The following is a 27,382-nucleotide window of genomic DNA, read 5'->3' as shown; positions in this document are numbered from 1 at the left end:
CCCATCCATGTACTCAAGAACCTATCCATCCTAATGACTCCATCTATTCACCTACCCAAGCCATTGACAAATCTACCCATAGAAGTACTTATCCATGCATCCATCTGTCCATCCATCTACCTACCCTTCACCCTCCCACTGGTCCATCCATCTACCTGTCCACTTTGTGTTATGGATTGATCTAGGGACTTGAATTATACCAGGTAACAAACTTTACAAAGATCTTCACATTCATGGAGGCTTTAGACTATTTGGAGAGGCAGAAAATAAGCAAGGTATGCAATAAAGGAGGTGTTGGTGGTGGTAGAGGGGGTCAAGATCCAACCCTCTGAGCAGGGGATGCTCACTACCTAAACAGCCAAATGATGATTCCATGTTGGAAAGTCTGTTGCACTGCTGGACCTTGGTGCTGCCCACACACTGGTGTGATGCCTACATACTGCTGATGTGGACAGAGATGCATCCTTAGAATGTACATGCCTAACACCAAAATCCCCATGAGAGGAGCCCTTTTGGTGTGATCCAACATGCCTTTTTTGGGGTGCAGGAAGCCTTGGCACAGCTTTTGAGCATCTCTTCAGGCACACACAGGGGTTAGGCCAGGAATCTTGCTTCCTGTCTGTGCCAGTTCAGACCACAGCTTCACCTGCCTCTTGCTGAGGTCCTTTCCATGGGATGCATCAGGAATGGCAGGCTGACATGTTGGCAGGAAAGACCACCAAGGGCAAGTCCCAGTGTTCTGCCCTGCTTTTTTTCCAGACACTCTCTATGTGGCTTGGGCCTGGGCTCCCACTCTTCCTTTGCACAACTACAGGGCTGCCACCAGAAGACACCCCTCCCCCACAAGGCTGGCATCAGAGGACACCCCTCCCCCACAGGGCTGACATCAGAAGACACCCCTCTCCCACCCCGCGGCTGACAAAACAGCCATTCTTCCATGCACAAATTGAATGAGCAGGCACCAAATGGGCACTTCCTATGAACCAAGACAGCAAAACCAGAAGTGGGGAAACCAGCCCAGATACAAGCTGGGAGGAGGTTACCACATGCCCTTAATCCCATTATCCCCTAATGTCCTAGTCAGGCCCAAGGAGAGAGCTCCCTGCCCTGTCAGTCACCACAATGGTTCTCAGCTTTTACAATAGGGATGCAAAAGGAAGGCAGCTTTTGTGATTCAGGAAGCCTGCCCTCCATTCACACTCTGTTTCCCAACTTTCACTCATCTCTGACCTACACACACACACACACACACACACACACACACAATTATGGCTGAACCCTCGTTTGTGTTAGGGGCACTCCTTGACTTACGCTGGCCTTCAGTCCATACCAGTGAGCCCACCTCAAGTAGGAACTATCTGACATCTTGTCATCTGAGAACCACAGCTCAGGAACCAGCACTCCACAGAGTGTAGGTTGTTCCTGCCCTTGCAGAGGTGATGGAGAACCATGGCACAGACCACATGTCGCTAGCCTAGGAAAAAGAACACGAGTTGGAATTTGACTTTTTTTTTTTTTTTTTTTTGCCACCTCACAGAGGTCAAAACATCCTAAATTGAACCAACTATATTATTTGGTCAACTTTTATCTTTAAAACAGTTCATATTGAAAAATAAAATTGGGGCTGGCAAAGCAGAAAAACATAACCTCACAATCTTACATAGAAAACTAAATCAACTTACCGCAGGCAGAAAGTAATTGCACCCTACAGTGACAGTGTAAGCCCAGCCCTGGGAGGAAGGAAGACATGTGTGTCCCCGTGGTGGGCCATCACACTAGACAATGCTAGGAATTACAGTTTCTCCAGGACCCTATGCTGGAGCAGAGAAAGGCTGAGCCTGAACCACTGTGTGTGTATGGAGGGTTGTTCATCTTTTACTCACAACTAAATTAATACCCCTATATGCCCTGGCTTTTGTTTCGTTGTTTTCTATAAAACTGTATCTCTGCTCCTGAGAGTGGAGAGAAGTGGGAAAGTCTCTCTTTCTATTTAGCCAAACTGGAAAGTAACCTGCTTCCTTTATCAATCGCTGCTTCCTAATTTCTTGTAGAAACCAATTGACCGTTTGCGAACCTAGTGAACTTGTTGTTAGCAGAACCAGTGTCAGAGCCTGGGTAAGAAGTTAGATTCAGCCGCCCATCCTCAGTCGGCCAATTAAACAAATAATGATGAAAAGCAGAAAAAGGAGATTTATCCAATGTAGCCACATTGGGAAGAGTGACAGAGGGATCTAGTGACACTCCCAAGTCCATCTTTCGGGTTCTGACAGGAGGCTCCGGCTCAAATATACAGCCAGAGGTGTGTGTAGCTGTGTAGTCCTGGGGTAGGGGTGGCCCTGTCCATCACTGACCCTCATTGTCTGGCTTCCAGTCTGTCCTGTGACATGCCCTGACAAGTTTTTCAGAACTGTCAAATCACTTTGCTAAGAGACAAGCCCTCCTCCACTGGGCACCAGGCTTCAGCCTTTTCCCTCTCCCAATTCCTGGGGATCTGCAATGGCTTGGGGTCCACTACTTCAATAGTCTGATAGGACAAAGGAAGGGGGCTAGGAATCTGCATAGAATACCTTCATTTATGCCAGGAGAGTTACAGAGCGACCATAGAACAGATGCAGATTAAATCTCACCCAAATGAGTCAGCAGTTTGGGTCTAGCCTGGGAAAGCTCTTGGGAAATTAGTAAGTCCAGGATGGCCCTAAGCTGAGCCTTCATGATTGAGGACATCACAGAGAACATAGGACTTTACATAGAGCTCCATGGGCAGAAAATGTTGGAATTTAGGGGGAGGGAGAGGGGTGAGGATAGAGGGGGAGCGGTGCAGGATAGGAACATCCCTTAGCCTGGCTGGCATTACAGGCTAGTAGAGTCTGAAGAGCAAAGCCTCAGCCTGTCCAGGGAGAGCAGATCCAGTTCTTGTAAAGATCCCTGTGAGGAGACTAAGGAGGGAGACGTGTCTTGCCGAGGTCAGGTGGCGTCACCAAACTAGACTAAGAGACACCGTGTTTGCTTGTATTTCTAGCTGAGGTAGGTGTCTGGGGAGTCTCAAGGACATGTCTAGAAGAACAACAGGCCAGGTTAGTTTGTCAAGGATTGTGGTAGCCTGTCCTGCCTGTAGCCCTTATCCATTTAGGGATTTGCTACCTGGAAGAGCCTGTTAGGGCTATGTATGTGGTGTTCAGACTTTCTACTTGCATGAGCTGACAGAAACAACAGGAGATTCTTAGATCTGGAGGTCAAAGATGGGCCCTACGCTTGGGCTGTCGGCCAAGGTGGAAACATTTTTTCACCTATGTACCTTATTGTTCAGCTTCATTTGATTAACTTTTATTTTATATTTAATCTTTGGCAGTACTAGGGATTGAACCCAGCAAGTGCTCTCCTACTAAGCTGCTTCCTTGGATATAAGTTTTGGGTATACAGAAAGTGATGAGCTAAGATGTGGTTTCCAGTAGCTTCCTCTGATGCCATCATATTCCATAAGTGTGGGACACTAGTCACAACAAAGCAGTAAACACTGATGCTACGTCACTAAGTGAACTGTGACCATTATTTGAATTTCACTAATTTCATCATAAACACTCTTCTTTCTGCTCCAGGATCCCATCCAGGGTGCGTGATATAATGGGTAACACCACAAAGGTGTCTCTGGGTCCCTCAAGGGGCTGAAGGTGGCTGGGATGCCCCAGAGCCACATAGAATGAAGTTGAACTCACAGATGGGTCATCTGCTAGGGATACTCCACAAGACATGTGGCATCCTGGGTCTGAGAGGTGGGGATCTCAGAGTCTACCATCAGGGGCCTTTATGAGGAACCAGGTGACATCCTGGTCCCCTATCCATGCAACATCTGCTTAGTTTCAGTGACCAAGAGGACTTTTCCAAGGTCTCTTGCCCTGACACAGGTTGTTTTGTTTGCAGAGTCCTGTACAAAGCCTGTGGGGCCCCTTCAGGATGAAGGTTATCTCGGGACAGAAATCTCCTGTGTTCCACCACGTAGAAAAGACAACAGAGAGAGAGAATTCCTCGGGACCTGGGGGGTCTGATGAGATTCATCTTCATCTCATCCTCAGTTTCTCACCAGTGAGATGGCTGCTGGGAAGGCTAAGGAATGACTCACGTTGGAGTAAGAGATCACCAGAAGCTACAGGAGCACCTCCCACTGGGCAGCTCCACAGTGGGGGGCAGTGGCCTAACTACATAGGCTTCTGACCATGAGACATGAGGCTTCTAGTTGTGTGGTGTTCAGGTTCACTCTTGAGGCATCAATCTGCTTCCCTATTGTGAGAAAAAGAGAGGTGAAATAGACAGCCACTTAACAGAAATGTATAAAAATGTAGCCAAACAATTTCTACTGTGTTTATTCATTCGTGTATGTGCGTGCATGCGTGCGTGTGTGTGTGTGTGTGTGTGTGTGTGTGTGTGTGTGTGTGTGTGTGTTGGGCACACATATGCCATAATGCACATATTGAAGTATGAAGACAATTTGCAGGAATCAGTTCTCTCCTACCATATAGGCCCCAGGGATTGAATATAGGCCACCAATCTTGCCAGCTAGCATCCCTACCCGCCATGGCACCAGCCCATAGGCATATTTGATTACTTGTTTACTTTTCTATGTTTGTTTTGTATTCTTTGAGACAAGGTATCTCTATTATGCATCCCTGGCTGGCCTGAAACTTGATGTGTAGACCAGGCTGGCCTGGAACTTAAGAGAAGTCCACCTGCCTCAGCCTCGTGACTAGAATTAAAGGTGTGCACCACCGTGGCTGGCTGTTACAGCCGTGGTTTTAAAAGGGATATGAACCAGGCATGTCAGTTTATGGCTATAATCCCAGTATTTGTGTGGTTGAAGGGTCTCTAGTTCAAGGCTAGCCTGGACTACATTAGCAATAGCCTACCTCAAAAATCCAAGTGAACAAACATCTTTATAAAACCAGAAAGGAAGTAGGCACATCAAAGAATATAAGGAACATAACAGAGCCAGTAGTTTAGAATAGACGACTCTAGATACCTGCTTCCTCCACATCCCATGGAGGAGGCTACACTGGGAACAAATCGTGGTGATGACCCTGGGGTAGCCTGTGAGAACCTGCCCTTTCCCCTTCACTTCTATACTGTGATTAGGTTTAGGAATTGTGGAAGAGGTAAGCCTTTGTTTTATAAGTGGCCCCGAGACCCCAAGACCCGATACCTCAGTACTGGAGATGAGCTTGGACGAACTTCTTTCTGGGTCAAGGACTGAAGCTGGGGTAGGGGTGAGCATGTTGGGAGGCACCTTCCCTCATGACTCTCAGGTCTTTCTAGGAAACTGATTCTGGGCTTCTAGGTGGGGCCTGGGGACTTGCATCCTGATCAGAACCATGATTAGCCAAACTTGGGAAATCCTGAACCCTTCAAGTTGCTTTCCTGTCACACATCAGTTGTAACACTGGACAGAAGTCACTGGGTGCGGTCACCCAGGGTTGACCGTCAGGGTTCCCATCATCTCTCCCCCGACCCTCCTACTCCATCCACACCTTCATATCTCTTTGATTCGTCTTCTTCTCTCCCCTTCTTCTCTAGAATACGTTACTTACAGCTTTGCTTTGGGGAAACCCACACAATGTCTAGACATTGTAGCCAGGAAAGACAGACATATAAGGAAGCGAAAAGCCAAAGTTTGCTTCGGATGTTGATAGGGGAGGGGCAGATTGTATGACTCAGAAAGACTGTTGTGGGAGAGCCTGAATTGTAGCTAGTGAATGGAAAGGCTGTCAGGGGAAGGGAGGGGAGGGGAGGGGAGGGGAGGGGAGGGGAGGGGAGGGGAAGGAAAGAGTGGTCTAATCAGAGAATCATGGGCGATCACACAGAGTAAGACAGAAATGACGCAGCTGCCTGCTTTGTATTGATTCTACTTACCGTATTTTTTAAAAGCACGGATCACCAGAGCATACAGTTTTCTACTGCACCATACAGATACCTTCATCCATTTTTCTATTGTCTGTGTCCTCTCCCCTTTCACGCCCAGGATTCTGATAACACGCGTTAGCAATTCCTATGTTCTGACAAGATCACCATGGCACTTGGATTGTTTGTTTGTTTAGCTAGCCAGCTGTTCTTCACTTTGGTTTGGACCTGCTGGTGTGTTTTCTGTCTTTCGAAAAGGTTCGTTTTATTTTTACTTAAGGGTATATGTATGTCTCTCTGGGTGTTTGTGCCCATGTGTGTCTCTTCCAAGAAGGCCAGAAGAAGATAGCAAATTCCCTGGAGCTGGAGGTACAGACTGCTATGAGCTGCCCTGTACCTGCTGGAAACTGAACTCTGGCCCTTTGCGAGAATAGCCAGTGCTCTTAACTGTTGGGCCGTTTCTCCAACCCATCTGGTTACATGTTTTCAAGCTCCTTGATCAGTTCTCCTACTGTTTTAGATCCACACTATAAATTTCTGTTCCTCATATTATAGTGACGTATTCCTTGTTTAGGTATATGTTAACAATGAATGGAGCTAGAGAAAAATTCAGCTTGAGTGAAGTAACCCAGACCCCAATAGACCAGTAATATGGTATGTATTCACCTATATGTGGACGTTAAAGCTTTGATAACCAGAGTATAATTTCTGCAACCACAGAGGTTATGTAATGGAGTAAGGGACCAGGGGGAAGAGGAAGAGACTTCCCAAGTAAGGGTAAACAGACTCTATCATTATGGACAGACAGAGGTGAGGGTGATGGGTACAGAGTGAAGCAGGATGAAGTGAATAGGAGGGGCACAGAGGGGAGTAAGGTAGGGTCATTAGAGGGATCATATGGACACCTGCTACAGTCGAAGTTTCTTAAAATGTGTGTGTGTGTGTGTGTGTGTGTGTGTGTGTGTGTGTATGTATATAAGATAGGAATCTAAAAGGAATCATCAAGTAACAGGAGAAACAAAGGCCCAACAAGGCATCTCTTGTCACCAAATGAAACCTCCAAGAATGGATGACCTCTAATTGAGTTGTTAGCCAAAGGGGCCACATGGAAACCTCCAAGCGACCAAGGCTACTGTGAAGGCTTTGGGTCACTCTCCACACACCACTGGCAAAGCTCTTTTGCTGAAGACAACGCCTACATAACTCACGGAACATGAAGACGTTGAGGCAGTGCTTACCTAGAGACTTCACCCCTATTGATTCGTGCTCATGGTACCAGAAGGTACTAGCAAAGGAGAAAGGTAAGCACCAACCCAGCTACAGACCCTTTAATCTATAATGGTGGCCACTCTGCCAATGCAACAGTGGCACAAAAGTTATGGGAGTAGCCAAGCAATGTCTGATTGGATTTAAGGCCCCCTCCAGAAGGTGTAACCCATACCTAACACTGCTCAGGTAGCCAAGAGCTAAGACTAGATGAAACATGGAGCTAAGGGAAAACCAAATACTCCTGTTCTGCTAAATGAACATACAAATAAAACGACTCCTAATGTCATTCTGCTATCCTTATAGGTCAGTGTCTTGTTCAGCCATCATCAGAGAAGCCTCCACGTACAGTAGGCAAGCACAAATACAGAGACCCGCAATCGTAAAATGTTCAGAGAGTGAAAGACTTTGGAACACTCGGTCCTAAATATGATGTCTTTATCAAATCCCTCCCCTTGGGGGTTCAGGGAACTCTGCAGAAGAGGAAGGAATGAATGTAGGAGCCAATGAGGATGAAAGACCCCAGGGAAACAAAGTCTGTGAGTCACAACAGCACTGGCACACATATGACTCACAGAGACTGTCACAGCATGCACAGGCCTGAGCCAGACAGGATCCCAGAACTGAAAAAGTAGACACAGCTCCCATCCCTAATTCAGAAGCTCTCTCCAATTGACAATGAACTGGCAAAGGAAAAATTAATTGTCTCCAATGGAGTCTCACTGGTATGCAGACCACACTTATGGGCAGTCCCCATGCCCAGTGATTATTGGCCAACACAAAATGAACTCAACAATGTATTTCTAAGCCTTTGGGGAGGAAGGGGATTGGCAGGTTGGTTGGCTATTGGTTTTGCTGTTGTAGTTTGGTCTTATAATGCTTTTTCTTGGCTCTCTGCTCCCTTCCAGATCCTTTATTTTTATACCATGTTTTCCAATGTTGTTTCTTTATGGGATTTCTCTGTGTGTTAATGTGTGTCTTTCCATCTGTTTGTGTTTCTTATGTTTCCTTTGGCTCTTTTTCTGTTTGTTTTGTTCTGTTCTAGTTTTTTTAAATCTTATTTTATTTTTATCAGGTTTTGAAGATGCCTGTTTGTTTTCTAATGGTAGAGGAAAAAAAGGGTGAGAATTTGGGTGATTAGGGGAATATCTGGGATGAGTTGGAGGAGAGGAGACTATAGTCAAAATGGATTGTTAAAGCAATCTATTTTTAAGGGAAAAAAATTAAAGTATACTTTAACAGACTGCTTAAAAATCCTGTCTGTAAATGCCTTACTATCGATCATGACTGGCTCTCTTCCTGTTGTCTCATTTTTCTTTCGCAGCCATTGAACATTTCCCCATTGTGAACCAGAGGTTTGTGGAGAAGCACAGCATATCAAGTACTTGACCTGAGGTGACTAGAACATTGTGACTGTGGAGAAATGGAATGCTGTGGCTCAAGAGCCAAGGCTATCTCCAGCTATCTCCAGCTATCTCCAGTCCCTTTTCATGGACAATTATTGCTAGCCGCTGCATCTTGCTAGCCACTCTGCTACGCTTGCCAGACCTCAGCCCTCCACCAACCCCAAAACAAGACTGTGGCAAATACCCAAATCTTGTAAAACAAAGTCCCCCACCTTACAGATAGTGGAAGCTCCCCCAAAGCATGTGAACTGATTTGTTTCTTGCTTTTGCTGTAACAGGAACATGTAAGCGTTTCCATGGTAGAGTGTGTCATTCGAGGCCACTTGCATCTGTCTTTTCTGGCCATAGCTAAGAACAAGTGATTTTCATATTTCCTCCAAAGCAGTCGTTATTTTATGCAACATTGTTCTTTGAGTGTATAGAAATTTGGAGTTAGGCGTTAGACATTATAGCATTATTTTGCTGTCTAGATTTTGTGATCTTCCTTTGCAGTCTGCTGATCTCACTTTTAAGCACAACTAAGGTACTTAAAAGAGCTTCTTGGCCCCAGCAATGGCTGTTGTGAGCTCTGGGATTAGTCTAGTATGATTCTAAACTAAAATTAATTCAGTTCCAATGACAAAATGTGACATCTCTCAGCTTCCCATGGGTCTCCCCTTTGGATGGCCTTAAATTGAATATGTGATTTTTTCCCCAGTGTCTCAGTGGTTCCATACATTTTTACTTCTTTGAGGGGGGGGGGGGCATAGAGGGATTTGTTTATACCAATTCATAAATCCAATCTTAGTCCCTCTGCTTGGGATAAAAGTGTAACTCAAATTTCACACATGCATTTCCTGTGACACTTGAGCTTTGATGGAGCCAAAGAGTTTTCATCACCCTGACTTGGAGTTCTTCCCGCCCATTTCCAGTCAGCACCACTCCTCAGAGGCAAGCTGCTCATTGAGTTTAATTTTAGCTCAGTCATCCGTTCAGCAGGCACTCACAGAACACATTAAGTGTTGGCCAAACAGTGGGTCTTCAGGGAGGACAAGACAGTCAAGAGCCCTGAATCATGCAGCATTCAATACCACATAGATGTGAAATCACAACAGTAGTAATTGTTTTGCCAACAGGCGGACGGCGGCACGGAAACACCTACAGGGAGCCATTTTTCTCACATGGGTCATCAAAGACAGCTTCCGTGAGGTGATGGTGTGACTTGGGATCTAAACAAAGAATGTGTTCATTGGAAGGAAAATTGGAAGAAAGATACTCCAGGAATAGGGTCCAAGCAAAATCAAAGTGATTATCCTAAAATGAGGCTGAATAGGATTTAAGGAGTCAAGATCGAGGGGCTCTTTGGATGTGTGATGGTGTGGAAGAGGCCCTACTGTGCCAGTTGAGTGACAGGTCTCCCACCATTGCAGGGGAGATGAGACTTTTTTGGGAGCCAGCATAGCTCAACAAAAGTTACAGCAAAATCTTTACGTGCAGCTGCATCAGTGCCACCACCATCCACCAGGCTCCCTGAGAGTCAACTGTGCATAGACGCTTCCTCATTCTCGGTGTCTTAACTTGAGGTGTATTGACAAGACTAGTGATGGATGACACTTGAAATAAGGAAGAGGTAGTGGTAGTGCAAGGATGGTTCCGAGGCTCAGATGGCCTGGTGGACGGGGTACCACTGGTGCAGATGCTGATGTTTGCCTGTGACTCTCATCAGGAAGCAGACTGTCAAAGTTGATTCCAATTTGGTCTATTGTGTTGGAACTGGCTTGTAGCATTAGGAGGCGCTGGCAGGGAGGCAGTTAGCCATGCAAGAGTTCAGAGGGAAGGGACCTGGCTAGAGATACAAAGTGTTCTGTCATTTGCATCTCTTCACAAGGAAGCTGTGGGTGTGGTGAGAGCTGTGAGGGAGAGGTGAGAGCTGCCAGCCAGCAGATGAAGCCTGCTGGCTTATAAGGATCACTGGACGACTGGACCCCGTGAAGAGGAGGAGGAGAAAGAGGAGGAGGAGCAGATGTTTGCACAAAATCCAGCTGCCTAAGGGCTGGCTGGAGCAGGAGCTGAGGTCGCCTTTGTTGTCCTACTGGGAAAGCAGGTAAGGTGAACACTCAGACACAGTCACTGGCTGTAAATGTGGGTCTGGTTTCTGTGGCTATAGAAGGCAGACTATGAGTTAAAAATGAGGGTGCAGGGTCAGGGACACTTGAGGATGGACAAGATGGCACCAAAAACAGATGAAAGAAGAAAGGTTGGTTATGGTTGTGGGTGCTTTCTTGTGGCTGTAGGAGCTCGTTTAGAGGATGGTGGGGAGAAGGAGGGAGGTACAGAAGATGGAGTTGGGTTTTCCAGGATGGCCACAAGGAGAGTAGCAGTTGGAGGAGTGGAGATGAAGGCAAAAGTATCCACTCCCACAGGAGGCTGAAGAAGCTCATTGGCTGAGGGTCAGTTTTTGATGGGAGTTAGGAAAGATGGCTGGCTGAGGGTGATCATGTATATTTTCGTGTGTGTGTGTGTGTGTGTGTGTGTGTGTGTGTGTGTGTGTGTGTAGTGGCTGCATGTGTCCTGTGTCTAGGTGCGTGCCCATTGGAAAGATGTCTTCCTGCAGTCAGTAGGAAAGTACATTGGCCAGCAGTGGCAGTGGAGCCAGCTTCCCAGGTACACTGGGCAGAGGAGAAGGTACATTAATGGGCTCTGCCAGCCCGAGAGCCACCAGGCTAGGACACCTTACAAAAGCTGGGGCTCCAGGTAGGGAAGGGTGTGCGTTGGATGGAATACTCTATACGCGGGCTGGGTCTGGAAGCACCTGAAGCTGGGAATTGTGGTCAACTATAGGATGACAGAATAGCTGGGCACCTGCAAGCGAGACTGGGCACAGTGGGAAAAGAGATACATGACAGGAGCTTGAGTGTCTCTTCTGAGCTCCAAGAATGCTGTGAGGAACTGGGAGTGACGTGCTGGCCCTGCCTGTAGTGTGGTGAGTGACAGGGGTGGCAGGCATTTGGGTAATAGCTCTGAGAGACAATAGAGGGTGGGATAAAAGCCAGGCTAATGGGAGGGATAGGCCTAGATGGGACAAACCCAGGAAAGACGGGGTCCCTGTCACCTCAACAGGTGGAGCCCACTGGCAGGATGTACACATATACTGGAGGTACAACAGGGCAGTGGGCTTGGCAGGGCTAGGAGAGAGGCAAGAGTTGAGACAGCCATGAGAGTACCAGAGCTATCTTCGGGAAGGCTAGAGAGGGAGTGAGGCTGGAGTTGAAAGCTGGCAGAGTGAGCTCTGGCTAGAGCTATTTTCAGAGACTATGATGCTTTGGGTGGGGGGCTTGAGGAACCCCCATCTTTTCAAGAAGGACCCCTTTGGGACTTCCTTTCTCTGACCTCCAACATGATGCAGCCTTGCCGAAATACAGGGGACCTTACAGCCTCATGCCATATATTCAGGCAATATTCTCTTTAGCTTCATTCCTTCTCCACTGGTTATGAATAGTGAGGGACATTCTGCACCTTCCTCCTTCCAAGCACAAAGCAAGAAGCAGCTGCTTCAAGCGCCTGCCCATTGCACACCATACGCATTGGCTGAGTGCTATGCAGACATCGGCTCACTTTCCATCAGAGCCACCCTTGGTGTTAGATGATGGGGAGGTGAATCAGGCAAGGTTGTGGGGAGAGACGGGTGGGTGGTAACTCACAGTAGATGGCTATTGCTGTCTAGTCCAGGCAAACAGAGAGACACAGCACTGAGCATCATCAGGGCTGAAGGTAGCAGGGGAGGTCAACCTTTGGAGGGCATTTGCCTGTACTCCCAAGAGGCTGTGAAGGCAGGGATGGTGGGGATTCTGGGAAATGTCCCATTGAAGGATACACAGAGAGATGGGAGAGGGAAAGGGAGGGGGAGAGGGAGAGGAGAGGGAGGGAGAGGGGGAGAGGGACAGAGAGAGGGGGAAGAGAGATAAGAAAGGGGGGAGGGGGAGGGGAAGAGGGGGGGAGAGGGAGATGAGTCCAGGGCCTTCAGGACAATGCAGGAGAGAAGGAGGGGAAGAGAGAAAAGAAGGCATGGCAGAGTTCCATTTGCAGCTTGGCTGGCACCCCGTAATGCGGTCTCTTAGACTCTTGGAGAAAGGAGAGACAGAGCTCTGTGTGGTCATCTTGGGGTCAGCATAAAGCAGACTGACAAGAAGTCAGGAAGTGAGGATTGTGAGTGTCCTTCCAGAGACAGCCCTACTACTCAGCAGGCACACGCAAGGCTACAAGCTGAAGTAATGGTTGCTGTTAGGCTTCTCCAGGCAGACCCTCCTAAGTTTAATCACACCGGATGCTGTGGGAAGTGTTCGACCATGCTGTGAGGCCACGTATGACACAAACAAGTAACCTGTGGCTCTGGACCAAGGGCCTCCTGTCTTCTCCCTTCCCCACATCTGATGAAACAATTGTTTCAGTTGTTGGCTAAATCTTGTTTTGTGAGCGAAGTCTTTCCTTCTCAGTCAGTAAAGATGGCCTCATGACAAGAGTAAGTGGCAGTAAGTGACCAGAAGCAAACTTTGACAGAGGGTAGGGGACTTGTAATAGGGTGATGCAGGGGAGGCTGTCTAATATAGAGAGAAGGTTCGAAAATAAGGAGAGTGTTCTAGAAAGGACTTCAAAGCTTCTGACTTGCGGGAACGTGGCTTTTCTCTTTCCCCCCTCTGACCTGGCCCAGGTCCCACACTGCCTTTTAGTCCACTGTCTTCATCCTTCACAGAATCTCAGAGGCAAGCCCCCAGGCCAGAGCACCTCCATAAAAGTGTCTTACAGCAGACATCTTACAGATGGTGGTTTTTTTTTTGCATGAGGGTGGTTTGGGAACTGGGTATTCTAGAATGATCGCTGCACAAAATCACCCCTAAGTCTAACTGTCAAAGTCAGTTAACTGGTAGCAATGGCGAAAGTCACTTATTGAGCACTTACTGTGCAGCTGTCAATTGGTCAACCCTGTAAGGTTGACTCTTGTTTACAAAAACAAAACTGAGGACCGAGGTTAGGACAAGTTCCTTGCCTTTGATGAATCTCAGAGCTGGTGTAGTAGACCCAGCCCTGTTCTGCTGGAGTCTCTTACTGCCATTGAGCCACGTGGTCTTGAAAGAGAAGATGACAACAGATCCAGTTTTGTATATCTCATGTGTGTGTATGTGTGTGCATATGTGTATGTTCCTGTTCATATCAGAGGGCGCTCTCTGGGATCACCTCATGAATGGTGCCTTTCACTTTGTTTTTGAGGCAGCATCTGTTGCTGGTGGAAAGTCCAGTAGGATGGCTGGCCAGCAAGCCCCAGGGTTCTATGGGTCTCTGCCCCTCCAGGTTCTGGGGATTGAACTCAGGTCCTCAGGTTTACAAGGCAAACACTTTACTGACGAGTTACCTCCCCAAGCCCTGGTTCTGCAAGTCTCAATTGGCTTTATTTCTAATGACAGAATCAGGCAGCAGTCCTAGACCAGAAGCCATTCAGAGGTCTCCAGCTACCAGTCATGGAGGTAGCTATGTGTCCTCTCAGCACTTGGGAGGAGGAGTCAGGAAGATCAAGTGTTCATGCCAGGCTGGGCTACATTGGGAGAGCCAGAAAGCAAACAATAAAATAAGATAAAGTTCCACATGGACATGTTTAATTCACAGTGACAGCAGGTGACCTGTAGAAAATACAAGTGAACCGGGGACAGCCTAACTGGCTGTGACCACATTCTCTGACCCTGTTTTGAAAGGTTGGCCATCTGTGATTGGCTAGCACTCCCCTTTGTTAACACTGATAGATTTTGGTCTGTGTACATAGCAAGTTGGGTTACAGATCACCCTGTATGGAAAAACATTTAGGCCAAACAATTCACTTTGACACTCTGATCCTGACTCTTCTCGTTCCAAGGTCTTTCTAGTTGAGGCTTGAGGAAGTAAGTGGGCAGCCCCACTGGATCCAGATGCTCAAAAACCACCAGGGAGCTCATGGTTCCACGAACAGCTATCTGTTCTGTGGTCTCCTTTCCTTCCATTCCTTCCTCTCTGCTCTTTTTTTCCCCCTCCCCTTCCTTACTTTGAGACAGAATCTGGCTATGTAGCTCAGGCTAGCCTGGAGTTCATAGCAAGCTTTCCATGTTAGCTACCCCCACCCACCTCAGTACTGAGGTCCCAGGCATACCCTGTAATATCTGCCTGCCTCTCTTTTAGACAGAGTCTCACTGTCTGGCCTGGATCTTGCTGTGTAGACCAGGCTGGCCTCAGCCTCTCAGAGATCCGCCTGCTTCTGCTTCTACCTCCTGAATGCTGGAACTACAAACTGGTTTTCTGTCTTGTGTGGGTACAGTCTCATGTAGCCTAGGCTGGACTCGAACCCCTGTGTAGTAGAGGATACGCTTGAATTTCTGATTTTCCTACTGCTGCCTCCCAGTAGTGTCTGGGTTGCAGGCATTTGCCACCTAGTTTTGTGGTGATATGGAACCCCAGGCTTAGCACACACTAGTGAACGTTCTACCAACTGAACTACAGCTCCAGGCTCCGGTTTACATGTTTTCAGAGATGTGTATACAATGGAAAAAGCGTGTGCCTGGGGACAGATGGGGCGGGGAGGCAATGATCCCACCCACACAGAAATATTTAGAGGCATCTCTGAAAGGATGGGAGTCACTTCTGAATTTCAGAGTCGGGATGTGGGCCCTAGTGTTTGCAAAGCAACACTCTTTCACTTTCCTCGTGGTTTAAGGAGTCGACGGAGGAAATAGTAAAACTTTGGGCTGGAACCCTGACTGGCATCCCAGCTACCATACAGCCGCGCCTATGACTGTGCCAACGTACACAGCCACACCCTCACGAGGCTTTATTGCCCTCTGTAGGGTCAGAACATACACGGCTCTGACTTGGCAGGATTTCGGTGAGGCTCGAATGGAATGGGAGGTCCCCACCTGGGCCCTCAGCTCACCCCCCCCCCCACAATGGGTCCCTTCTGTTTTACAGACTTCCTTCCTTCCAAATGGGCCCTTCCGTTTACCGAGCTCTCCTATTGGTTGGCTTCTGTGCTCCAATTTTCTGCAAGTTGGCATCCAATCCTTTCATCAGAGAGTCCTTCCACCCTCCCACTACGAAGAACAACCCAGTCTCCCAGGTGTCTCCCAGCAACACCAGGTTCGCCTTCTTCCTGTACCAGAGGCTAGCTCAGGATAGCCCAGGTCAGAATGTCATTTTTTCTCCTGTAAGTATCTCTACTTCCCTAGCCATGCTGTCTCTGGGGGCCCGCTCGGCCACCAAGACGCAAATCCTCCGGAGCCTTGGCTTCAACCACACACACGCGCTGGAGCCTACCATCCACCTGGGCTTCGAGCAACTGGTCCGCTCGCTGAACGCGCGCCATAGAGATCGGGACTTGCGCATGGGCAGTGTCCTCTTCATCAGGAAGGAGCTGCAGCTGCAGGCTAGTTTTCTGGACAAGGTCAAGAGGCTTTATGGAACAAAGGTCTTTTCTGAAGACTTCTCAAACACTGTCAGCGCTCAGGCCCGGATCAACCGTTATGTGGAGAAGGAAACCAAGGGCAAGGTGGTAGACGTAATCCAAGACCTTGACTCTCAGGCAGCCATGGTCCTGGTGAACCACATCTTCTTTAAAGGTGAGGCTGATTTTTCTTTCTCTTTTTTCCCTTTCCTTCCATTTTTATTTACTTGGGTATTTGTTTGTTTGCTTGTTTTTCTTGAGTCAGGGTTTTGTGTATTCCAAGATGGTCTCCATCATGCTATGCAGCTGAGGGTGACCTTGAACTTTTCGATTCTCCTGCCTCCACCTCCATAGTGCTGGGATTATAGGTGTGTTCTCGACACCCCGTTGATGCAGTGGGGACTGAACCCAGGGCTTTTTTGCAAGCCACACAAATCATCTACCAACAGACACACAACCCCAGCTTACCCCGGTTGACATTTCTTTTCTCTTTGGTGTTGTGTAGTCAAGGGAACAGGTGTATAAGACAAGCCCTAGACAGCAGGGTGTGTCCGAGTTCCCATCAGCTTTGCAGGTAGCTGCCTGTACACTTTTGGCTGTCTTTTGTTCCTTCTCTCTAGCCTCCATTCATTAATTAACATGGGGCCTCATTCATCTCTGTGTTAGCATGAAGCAAGGAACTGTCCTTCAGGGCTAGCCGACACTGCGTTCAGTGAAGGAGGCCCCCTGTTGCCTCCCGACATGCACTCTGGATCTCTTTAGGAGAAAAGAGCCTGCAACTTGCCACCAGCTACTATCTTACTACTGCCTGGAAACTTCACAGCAGTGACACAGGGGTCCCTGACAGGCCATTTTAAAAAGCCATCCCAATGATGAGAACAGTTCCAAAGGTTTAGAGGTGTGGACAAGCCGGTTTGTCACTCGTGTCTGTCTGGAGCCTCGCTGTTCACAAGGACACTGTTACACAAGTGGTGTTTCATGGTCCTGAGTTCAGGTTGTACCTCTGTCCCTCCTTTTTTCCACAGTCCTAAGTGTGATGCTATAGGCGATCCGCCAAGGACTAAGTGCCAACTCGGTGCCAGTCTATGCCGCTTGGCTGGGAGACCAGCAGGCACACACAACCTCACAGGACCATGCCTGAAGCTAAGTCTTCAGAGCTGTCTGTGCCACTGTGCCATGGTTCCTTTCGCCTTTCCTTTGTGCTTCCTTCCCTCCGTCCATCCTCCCATTACCCAACCACCAGCTCACCAAGCCAGCACTTCATCCATATGTCCATTTTTCTATTAACTAATCCAACCCGCCCATTAATCTAGCCACTACCGCACATCCTCCAAACACAGAAAAGAGGAAAAGAAAATTGGTCGGCTTTCCTTCATTGGTGAGTTACTTTCATCTGCTATGTATTAGCCTTTTGGCTTTATTTCTAATGAAAGGCCGTGCACACAGCGTAAGACCATTTTTAAGTGTCCACGTCGGTATTTTTGGTTGCTGGCATCTTCACCAAAGCTGTGCTGGGTTGCAAAGACAGGCAAGCTGGTGGCTGTCACTCCTATCTGTCTAGAGCGGTGGTTCTCAACTTCTGGGTTGCCGCCCTCTTGGGGAGGGCGGCAAATGACCTTTTCACAGAGTTTGCACATTAGATCTCCTGCAAATCAGCTGTTTACATTACATTCAGTAGCAGCGGTGGCAAAATTAAAGCAATGAAGTAACAACGAAATGATTTCATGACAGGGGATCACTGTGGGAAAGAATAAGCCTTGTCACAGGTGGGAGCAGTCTTGGCGGGGTTTACCCTTGGGGCACCCCATGAATACTTTGTGACAGACTGAGTGGAGCCATCCGGATCTGGAATTCAGGAAGCAGACCTGGGAACCCCACCTGGACTATTGTCTTCCTAATTGACCCTCACCGGGAGAAGGAGACGGTCCTTCCCACGTGACTCAGGGAGTTGGGGGAAGAGAGAACAACAAAGTCAGCTGGGTGAGAGAGCGCAGGGAGAGCAGCGGACCGGCTGGACCAGCACGCAGGCCAGAGACACCTAAGGACCCTTCCCGTGGAACGGCTACTGGAAGGTTCACTCTTTTGTCCCTTTAACCTTTTTTCCTTCTTGTATAAGCTAGTTGGGTTGTATAATAAAGTTTAATTGCTAAGAAACAGAGTCAACAGATCACCACAGCACGAGGAACTGTATCAAAGGTCGCAGCTTTGGGAGGTGGAGAATCACTGTTGTTCACACAAGGACAGCGTATTAAGAGGACACTGTTCCGAAGTTGAGTGAGAATCTGCTTGGAAGACAGATCTCAATCGCTTTCTGTAATTCCACAGCACATTGCCCCGCCCCCCTTAGAAAGAAGACCCCACCCCACCCCAGGAAAGGAGCTGCCCCGGATTCCTGTTCTTCCCCCTAGAGTCTGTCTCTGCAACCTGCCTGTTTTAGACATTACTAGCAAAGTAAATGACACCGATTCCAGGCCATGTCACCCCCCCAGGCTTCTGTGTCTGTTCAAGTTTCATCCATATTGTCTAACATTTAATAGCACCCCACTCACTCATCCTCTCTTTTCTGTACTTTTCCTTTCTTTCCCAGTCTCTGTTCCTATTGCTAGTTTGATGCTGTGAATAGGAGCCAGGACCTTGCTCCTGCGAGGCATGGATCCAAACGCATGAGCTAGCTCCCAAGTCTCATTCATTAACATTGTTAAACACTGTTATGTGGACACTGCAGCAGTCTGCGCACCTATGTGTCAGATTATGGGCCACTGTGATGACCTTACTGTGAACATCAGGCAACTTGCATTTGTGTGGATGCCGTTTTTGACCTTTCCAAATTTGCACCCGGGAGAGAGACTGCAGGGTCATGTGGCAATTCCATCCTCACCTGCTAAGGAGTGAGGAGCTGTGTCCACAGAGCCCACAGCATTTTTTTCATTTTCACCAACAAGGGCTCAGGGATCCGGTCTTTTTCATATTCTCATTACCATTTTTTTTTCTTTTTTAAATTTCACTTTACTTCCCTCTCCTCTCTCTCTCTCTCTCTCTCTCTCTCTCTCTCTCTCTCTCTCTCTCTCTCTCTCTGTGTGTGTGTGTGTGTGTGTGTGTGTGTGTGTGTGTGTGTGTGTGTAATTCAGAAGACAGCATACAGGAATGGTTCTCTTCTTCCATCACTGGAAATTGAACTCATGTTGTCAAGTAGAGTGACTTTATCCACTGAGCCATTTCACCAGCCCCAGTACTTCCTGTTATCTGTCTTTCTGATGACAGCCATGGTGCTGGGCAGTAGTAACTCGTTGTGGGTTTGTTCTGTATTCCCTAATGACTAATGGCATTTGCCGTCTTTCCTTGGGCCTTTTGTCTCTCTAAACAGTGCATATCTCTTGAGAGTACAATTATAAGTTACCTCTCCCAGTGTCCATTTTTAGCTGCAGAGCAAAATTTATTCATGTTGATAGGGTACATGGGTGTCATTTCACTATATTTTCTGTATATCTTGTGTGTTTTCCTTCCTCAATGTCTCCATATTGGCATCTTTTAGGTTGAAATATTTTTTAGTTTACAATTTCCTAGTTTTTAATTCCTTTTTCTTTCGTTATCACTTTAGTTACTTTCCTAGGGGTTAAAGTGGGGATTACAATTACCATGTAATTGTAATGTAGTTTGTGTTAATATCAATCATTATTCCAATAGTTATAAACATTTTTTGGTAGTTACATTTATCCCCATCACTTTGACATCATTGTCATATATTATATTTCTACACATGCATGCTCACCAATATAGATTTTTTTATGATCAATGTATTTTGTTTCAATTATGTTATGATCAATGTCTGTGTATATGTGTGCCACATGTGTGCCATACCTGTAGAAGCCAGAAGAGGGTGTCTGATCCCCCAGAACTGGAGTTACAATCCATTGTGAGCTGCCACGTGGGTGCTGGGAACTGAATCTGGGTCCTCTGAAGGAGCAGTCAGTGCCTTAACAGCTGAGCCATCTCCCCAGCCTTGTAATCACTTTGTGAGTTGCCTTTTCAGAGAAGACAGCATAAAAGAGAAACCTTATGCTCTCCTATTTTGGCTTTCTCCTTTATTTAGAGACAGGGTCTCACTCTATAGTCAAGAATTTTCATTCTTGATCAAACTGGACTTGAATTTGCAGCAATCTTCCTTTCTCTGCCGCCAAGTGCTGGAATTTAAGTGTGTACCACCACGTCCACCTCCAAAATACTTACGTTGTCTTTCATGTTTAAAGCATAACTTCCTTTGTTGATGTCTGTTCTGAGTTGGTATGAATCCGTGTTACTGCTGCAATCCAGCCTGAGAGGCTCCTGCAGCACTGATGAAAGCTGGCTTGTTTTTGCTTCATCCAGCTGCTGTTCGATCCTCATACTTTCTGGTTAAGAAATCATCTGCTAATCTTACTGAGGCCACCTCAAAGGAGATGTTTCTTATGAAGTCTCTTCTTTGTCTTTTGATTGATTGTGGTGTGCCTAAGCCTGGAAGTTGTTAACTGTGTTGGAAGATCTTTATAAACTATGGTTGGGGAGCTTCCAAATGTTATTTCTTCCCGTAACCACTCTCTTTTTTTCTTTCTCTCTCCTCCTTTTGGGAGTCCCATGATGGGTGTATTGCTATGCTTGATGGTGTATCGCAGGTGTTTGATGTGTTGTCCTCTTCCCTCCATCTTCTTTCTCAATAGTCCTCATATTACAGAGCTAACTGATGCATTTTCTAGCTCAGTGTTACTGTTTTCCATTGGCTCTAATCTTCTGTTGAGTCTCGCTAGTGACATCTTCATTTCTCTTACCATATTTTCCAACTCTGGACTACACATAATGACTCCAAATCATTTCTCTTATTGCTTAGATGCTTACTTAAATGCTTTCTTTTAACTTTTTGAGTGTCTTTATGCTTTGTGGCCATATCTGGTTTTCCTTAGGAACACTTTCATTAACCACTCTCCACCCCCTAAAGTTTGGGGGCATACTTTCCTGTCTCTTTTCATATCCCATTTTTGCTTGTTTTTTTTAAAATATTTTATTTATTTTTAGTTATGTATATGCACATATGTGTCTTGTGCTAAATGTTTATATACAGCACAGTTATCTACAGAGTCCAGAAGCGGACATCGGCTCTCCTGGAACCTGGGGCTACAGAAACATGTAATCTGGGAGCTGTAACAGGGTCCTCTGCAAGAGGAGTGAGTGCTCTTAGCCTCAGAGCCATGTCTTCAGTCCATTTGTATGTTTTCAGCCCAACATTGTAAATAGTATAAATCAATTCTAGACAATAACTTTCCCATCCAGAGGGTTTATCCTTGTAGTTGTTCATTGTGGTAACTGTTTCCTATTTCTTCTGAGTGAATTCTTTAAAGTCACAGATGATTTCTTGGCTGGAACATCTCCCCAATTTTGCATAGGACCGTTGTGTGCATATTACAACTTGCCATCCACACTTGGCTAGCTAGTGTATAATTTTGACTAACCTTTTATTTTCTCTTTGTGAATGCCAAGGCCAGATGGCAGTGAGAACTCTGAAATGCCCAGCTATTTCCCAAGCTGTCTATAGCTTTACTCATGTCTTGGGCCTGTGTGTGTGAGATATGCTGGAAGTTTCCAAATCTTCTGTAAACATTTGATTCCTTAGATATTTATTTGTTTATATCTCTATGTCTTATCTTTTATCCACCCTTCAGACAGCCAGGAAGTGAGGACACTTGTCTGTACTTGCATTTGAAATACACCCCCACACCTCTAGGGAGAAGGCATTAGGCACCAAGTGTGCCTCAGGTAGTTGTGTGAGGGGGAGTCTTTGGGGAGCCCCCATGCAGGTCACACCATGACAATTTTTTGGGAATGAAATATTGAGCCCCTCTCCAAGTTCTGCTCCTCTCCCTCCGTTTGCACTAATCAGTCTAGAATCCTTCTAGACTAGTGTTGATCTAAAGGACGGGAGCAGAGCCAGTCAGGGTGTCACAAGGCTGGCCATTGCCACCAGCATTCAGCCACTTGTCTTGGATGACCTCTCCTTTTGTCACCACAGCTGGCTGGGACCATGTCTTGGGAAGGGTGGATTCGTAGAGACAAATGTTTTGTCAGTTTTGCTGATAAGACCTTCCCCCTCTCCTCTCAGTTTGTCCTCTTAAGCTTTGTGGTTAGTGGATTATTTGTGTCAACTGTTATGTACTGCCCGAGGTGTTTTAGAGTTCCGCCTGCCACTGTCTTGGCAAATGTCCTCGGGGAAATGGTATTTGCCTTGGTTGAACGCCAAGTCAGATTAAATACTGACAGCTTTTATAAGTCATCCTTTTGGTATGGCAGAGGCAGGTCTGATAAAGGCAATTCTTTGGGAATAAGCTTGTGGCTGTTGATGCTCTGCGGTATGGTCTCTTTCTGTAGCCTGAGATAACCTCAAGTGCACAACCTTCTAGCCTGGGCCTCCCTAGTTCTGGGATTGCAAGCGTGAGCCACTATGTTCAAGCTGAGAAGCAGACCTTCACGTGCTCAGCTGCATCTTGATTTCACTGCTGTTGTGGGCTGTTAATTTTCAAGACCACCCAGAATGGGGAGTGAGGTGGAGTGCTGGAGAAACTTAAGCTGAGTCTAACATCACAGCTGCTAGCAAGATGCCACTTATTTTCTTTAATATTTTGTTTCTCAGCTAGCTATGAGAATTTGAGTATTTTTCAGAGTTCTAAATGAATTTATTATGACCACTGTGGGCAGGTGTGTGTGTGTGTGTGTGTGTGTGTGTGTGTGTGTAGTATTAGATAAGTGAAGTGTATTTGTATGTGTGCAGGTGCGTTTGGTGTGTACACAGTGTATGTTGTATGTATGGGAAAGTACATGTAAGAGTGGAAGTACGTAGCATGTGTGGGTTCCTTTCTGTGTGTATGCAAGTGCATGTGTGGTTTGTGTGGGGGTGTGGTGTGTAGAGTGTATTTGTGTGTGTGTGGCATGTGTGTGTATATATGTGGCACATATGTGTGTGTGGTGTATGGGGGTGTTTGTTATGTGTGTATGTGTGTTGTGATGCGTGTGTTTGTGCCTTGTGTGTGTGCATGTATATGGAATGTATTGTGTGGTATGAGGGGGCATTGTGTATGATATGTATATGGCATGCTATGTGTGTGTGGTACAGTGTGTGCGTAGTGTGTTTTATATGTGTGTGTGTGGTGTATGTGTGTGTGGTATTATTTATATGTGTGTGTGGTGTGTGCGGTACGTGTGTGAGGAGTGTTGGGGATTAAAGTCTGGGCCTCACAATGTTAGTCATGGCTGTTTCGTTTTTGTGTTTGTTTTTGTCTGTTGGAGAATTGAGTTTTCAGAGATCCCCATCTCCCCTCTTTGCCTGTCTTTACCTGGCAGGTTGCAGGGGTGTAACACCCACTGACCTAATCTCGCTCTTCTTTCCCCCACGCTAGCCAACTGGACACAGCCCTTTAGTGCTGCAAACACAAACAGGAGCTTCCCATTCCTTCTGAGCAAGGGCAGCACTGTGCGTGTCCCCATGATGCACCAGACGGAGTTGTTTGCTTTTGGTGTGGACAGAGAGCTTGGCTGCACTGTGCTGCAGATGGACTACAAGGGCGACGCCATGGCTTTCTTTGTCCTCCCGGACAAGGGCAAGATGTGGCAGCTGGAGAAAAGCCTGTCAGCCAGGAGGCTGAGAAAGTGGAGGCGTACACTCCAGAAAAGGTGAGTACCGCTGTCGTGTGCTAGGAGCTGTCCATCCAAAGATGGGTTGATGGAGGGAGAGCAATGTGTAAATGATTTCATGATTAAAGCAGGTGTGTGTGCAATTCTGTGAAGGTGGGGACTCTGGGTGGCCAGCAGGTTGCTAGGTACGTTGATTGGAAGTGGTTGTGTGTATCATCCAGATCAAGTGGAGTCCAAGATCATTGAGCTGTTCCCTACGCTCGCCTGCCTCAGGTAGGACATAAACACATAGAGGCTGTGGTGAAGGTGGGGGCACTTCTGATGTAGGCAGTGTCACTGACAAAGGTGGAAGGTGAGAATGAAGAGACGCTGCAGGCTTTCAGGGTTTCTTCTCTTCTCCCACCACATTAATGGTGGATGGAGGAGGAAGACAAGGCAGTGGGGAGGCTATGGGAAGGTAGAACACATAGGGAGCCTGAGAACACAGGGATGCCCAGGCCAGTGGGAGAGAGAGATGTCTGTGGTACTAGATGTCAGGGAGGTCTATCAGATGAGGACTGGGGTACCTCCCCAATGTCTTGTGCTTTTCTTTCTGAGAGAAGCTAAGCATATAAACATAGGCAAAGGACTACAATTAAGCCTGAGCATCTTTTAAAATGAGAGAAATGTAGCCGAATGTGCCTAGGAGAGTGGTTCATGGTAAATGTTCAGTGTTTGCTCTCGGGTGGGGAAATCATTACAGAAGAAGAAAATATGCCAAACTCCAGGTTTGTACTGTCCAATATGGTAGTTACTGGCCACAAGTGCTCATTCATATCTGAATTCGCAAAATGAAATGAAATTAAAGGAGAGTGGCGTGGCTCACTGGGTACAGGTTCTTGCTTTCAAGCCAGACAGGTTGAGTGTGAACCTCAAGATCCTCAAGTAAGAAGAAGGAGGGGACTGATCCCCAAAATGTTGTCCTCTGATCTTCTCTCTCTGTCTCTCTCTGTGTGTGTCTCTGTCTCTGTCACACACACACACACACACACACACACACACACACACACACACACGTGACACCAAACGCCATCTATCAATCAGTGTAATGAACAAATTAACTAAAGTAAGAGTTTAGCTCCTTGTGTGCTGTAGACATGTATCAAATTGTTCAGTAGCCACATGCAGCCAGTGGCAGCCATATTGGACAGGGCAGGTGTAGGTGTAGTCCCAGCATGGTAAAACATTCTCTGGGGGTTTGTCCCTCTGGGAGGTTATCAAGGCTCACTATTCTCAGGAAATCCTGTTGGGCAGGGCCAGGTAATGTGCCTGGTCCCTGAGCTACCATCACTTCCTGATGTCCCTCTTAGTTTCTGCTGTGGTTCCCCTGCTGTGCCATCATCTCACCTCTGGCTCTTACTTGATTATAGGGTCCTTATGTTTTATTCTGATTCCAAGAAATGGACTTGCTCATCTGGGAGGGTCATAGACAGAGCGGTCTGGTGCTTTGGGGCTGGGACATGGGGATTTCTCTGGCAAGCCATTAACAGTGCTGGAGAAAGCAGACTCTCCAAAAAATGCCACACGGAAGCAGAGATGGAGACACCCTAACCCCGTCTTTTTCCTTTCCGTTGCCCATAGGTGGATCAAGGTGTTCATCCCCAAGTTTTCCATTTCTGCTTCCTACAACCTGGAAACCATCCTCCCCCAAATGGGGATCCGAGATGCCTTTACCGCAAATGCTGACTTTTCCGGAATTACAAAGACACATTTCCTGCAGGTTTCTAAAGTGAGTTGGTGGAGATGTTTGTAAGAAAGCCCATGCTGGAAAAGCCAGCCAACAAAGTACTCTCATCTTTCTGAGAAGGTGGCAGGCTGGAGATGGGGAGATGTTTAACGGCCAAAGGAAAAGCCAAGGCTCATGGCTGCAAGGCCTGGGCCATTACAGCCACCACAAATCTCACTGGTGGATACCCATAATCCCTCTTCAAGCAAATAGTTGGTGCTTCTTTGAAAAGCAGATCTGTTCCTAGAAAGCAGCATTGTTGCCACATACTAGCAGTGGAAGAGCAAACAGGAGCCCAGCATCCCTGCCTTCCCCACTGCAGCTGAATTCCCAAGCAGTTGGGTTTTGTTTGTTTTTATTTATTTGTTCATCACTTTACAACTTGATCCCAAACCCCTTCCTCCTCTCCTCCTAGCCCTGCCCTCACAATCCCCTACCCTGATTCTATCGTCTCCCTCTTCTCAGAGAAGGAGAGGCCTCTAAGATCCCTTACACATATGTAACAGGTGTGCTGCAGGTCACCATGTGGGTCCGCTAGCAACGGGAGAAGGGCACATTTCTGACTCTGTTGCCTGCTTTTGGGTTCCTTTCCCCTAGTTGGGCTGCCTAGTCTGGCTTCAGTGGAAGAAGATCGGCTTGAGGTGCCAGGGTGGGTTGGTATCCCAAGCAGATACCATGGCAGGTGCTGCCCAGGTGCGTTTTGTACCTATAAGCTATGACGTTTGTCCTGAAGGAGTCTGGGTTCTAAAACTTCAGATTTTTTTTGTCCTTTTGTGAGAAATTGTTGAATTCAATTCCCACATGCTTTAGCAATAGTTGCATCTGTAGTCGCTTAGCCTGGCAGTGCCATCCCCTGCATCCCCAATCCCCTGCAGAACGTCTCTTTGTTTATGGGTCATCTGTCTAGCCTAAGTCCACAGCCAAGTCCAGATTCAGCAGGTTGTTGACCCTTGGCTTAATTTCTTGATTTGCTAATGGACTGTGATGCTCAGATACAGTTCTGAGGACATTTTTTTTTTTTTTTTGTCATTGGTCTGCGGGGGTTTGCAGTAGGCTCATGTCACAGCTTCTGTGGGAACCACTGACACATGTTCCCCCTTTTACAGGTTGCTCACAAAGCTGTGCTGGATGTCAGTGAGGAAGGAACAGAAGCCGCAGCAGCCACCACCACCAACCTTGTAGTCCGCTCAAGGGACACCCCTTCTTCTGTCCTCTCCTTCGACAAGCCCTTCCTGATTCTACTTCTAGAAAAAAGTACAGAGTCTATTCTCTTTCTAGGGAAAGTTGAAAATCCCAGGAAGATGTAAGTGGAAGTGAACTGTGGCCTGGTCTCATGTTGACAATGCACGAGAAACAAGAAATGTGTTGGAAGACGCTCGCAGGCTGATGTCAAGACTTGTTTCCTTGCTTCAGGTCCACTTGACCCAAACAAGAATGCATTGGCCTCAGGGATAGCCCTCTGGGGCCCAATCATCAAAGTGACATCAGAGCCCGGTCACCCTGCCAGTGGTTCCCCCACTTGTTTTCCCACATAGCCTTTTTCTGGAGTGTGGCAGGGCAGGCGGGGCTCCATTCTTCAGAGCTCTGGGGGATAATGGCACACATAACTCAGTTCCCTTACTCTAATTGCCAGCTTCCAACACTGCATTCAATAAACCTGATGTATAAACTCAGTGGCAACAGACCCCTCCACCCCCTACCCCTATCACCAGGGCCCTACTCTGAAAGTGATAGATAGCTCATATCTGAGTGGCTGGGTTGTCACTTGTGACATTGCAGTGGCTACATTGATCCATTCTCTCGTTTTCTCAGTCAAGCCTATTGAGCTCTTCAAGGACAAGGGTCCTGGCATGCTAGGTCTACGTGACAGAGACCATTCAATAGCGAGGAACTGAATCTGTGCATAAGGAGGTTGTGACAAAATAGGGTAAGTGCCACATAGGCTGTGTCGGATAGTCAAGATACTCACAG

The 27,382-nt window shown here is 47.1% G+C and overlaps 1 protein-coding gene across 1 annotated transcript; it reads left to right on the top strand.

Annotated features, from left to right (window-relative positions):
- Positions 1 to 10,364: 10,364 nt before the first annotated feature.
- On the top strand, positions 10,365 to 27,024 carry Serpina9 (serpin family A member 9). The gene is made up of 5 exons (XM_051150881.1): positions 10,365 to 10,641; positions 15,522 to 16,168; positions 23,412 to 23,685; positions 25,267 to 25,414; positions 26,518 to 27,024. The coding sequence occupies exons 2-5, from the start codon at positions 15,538 to 15,540 to the stop codon at positions 26,716 to 26,718; spliced, it is 1,254 nt and encodes a 417-aa protein (XP_051006838.1). The 5' UTR covers positions 10,365 to 10,641; positions 15,522 to 15,537; the 3' UTR covers positions 26,719 to 27,024.
- The last annotated feature ends 358 nt before the right edge of the window (positions 27,025 to 27,382 follow it).

This window comes from Acomys russatus, chromosome 1, assembly GCF_903995435.1.
Source record: "Acomys russatus chromosome 1, mAcoRus1.1, whole genome shotgun sequence".
In the NCBI taxonomy this organism is placed as follows: Eukaryota; Metazoa; Chordata; class Mammalia; order Rodentia; family Muridae; genus Acomys; species Acomys russatus.
This window is presented reverse-complemented; position numbering and strand designations above follow the sequence as displayed.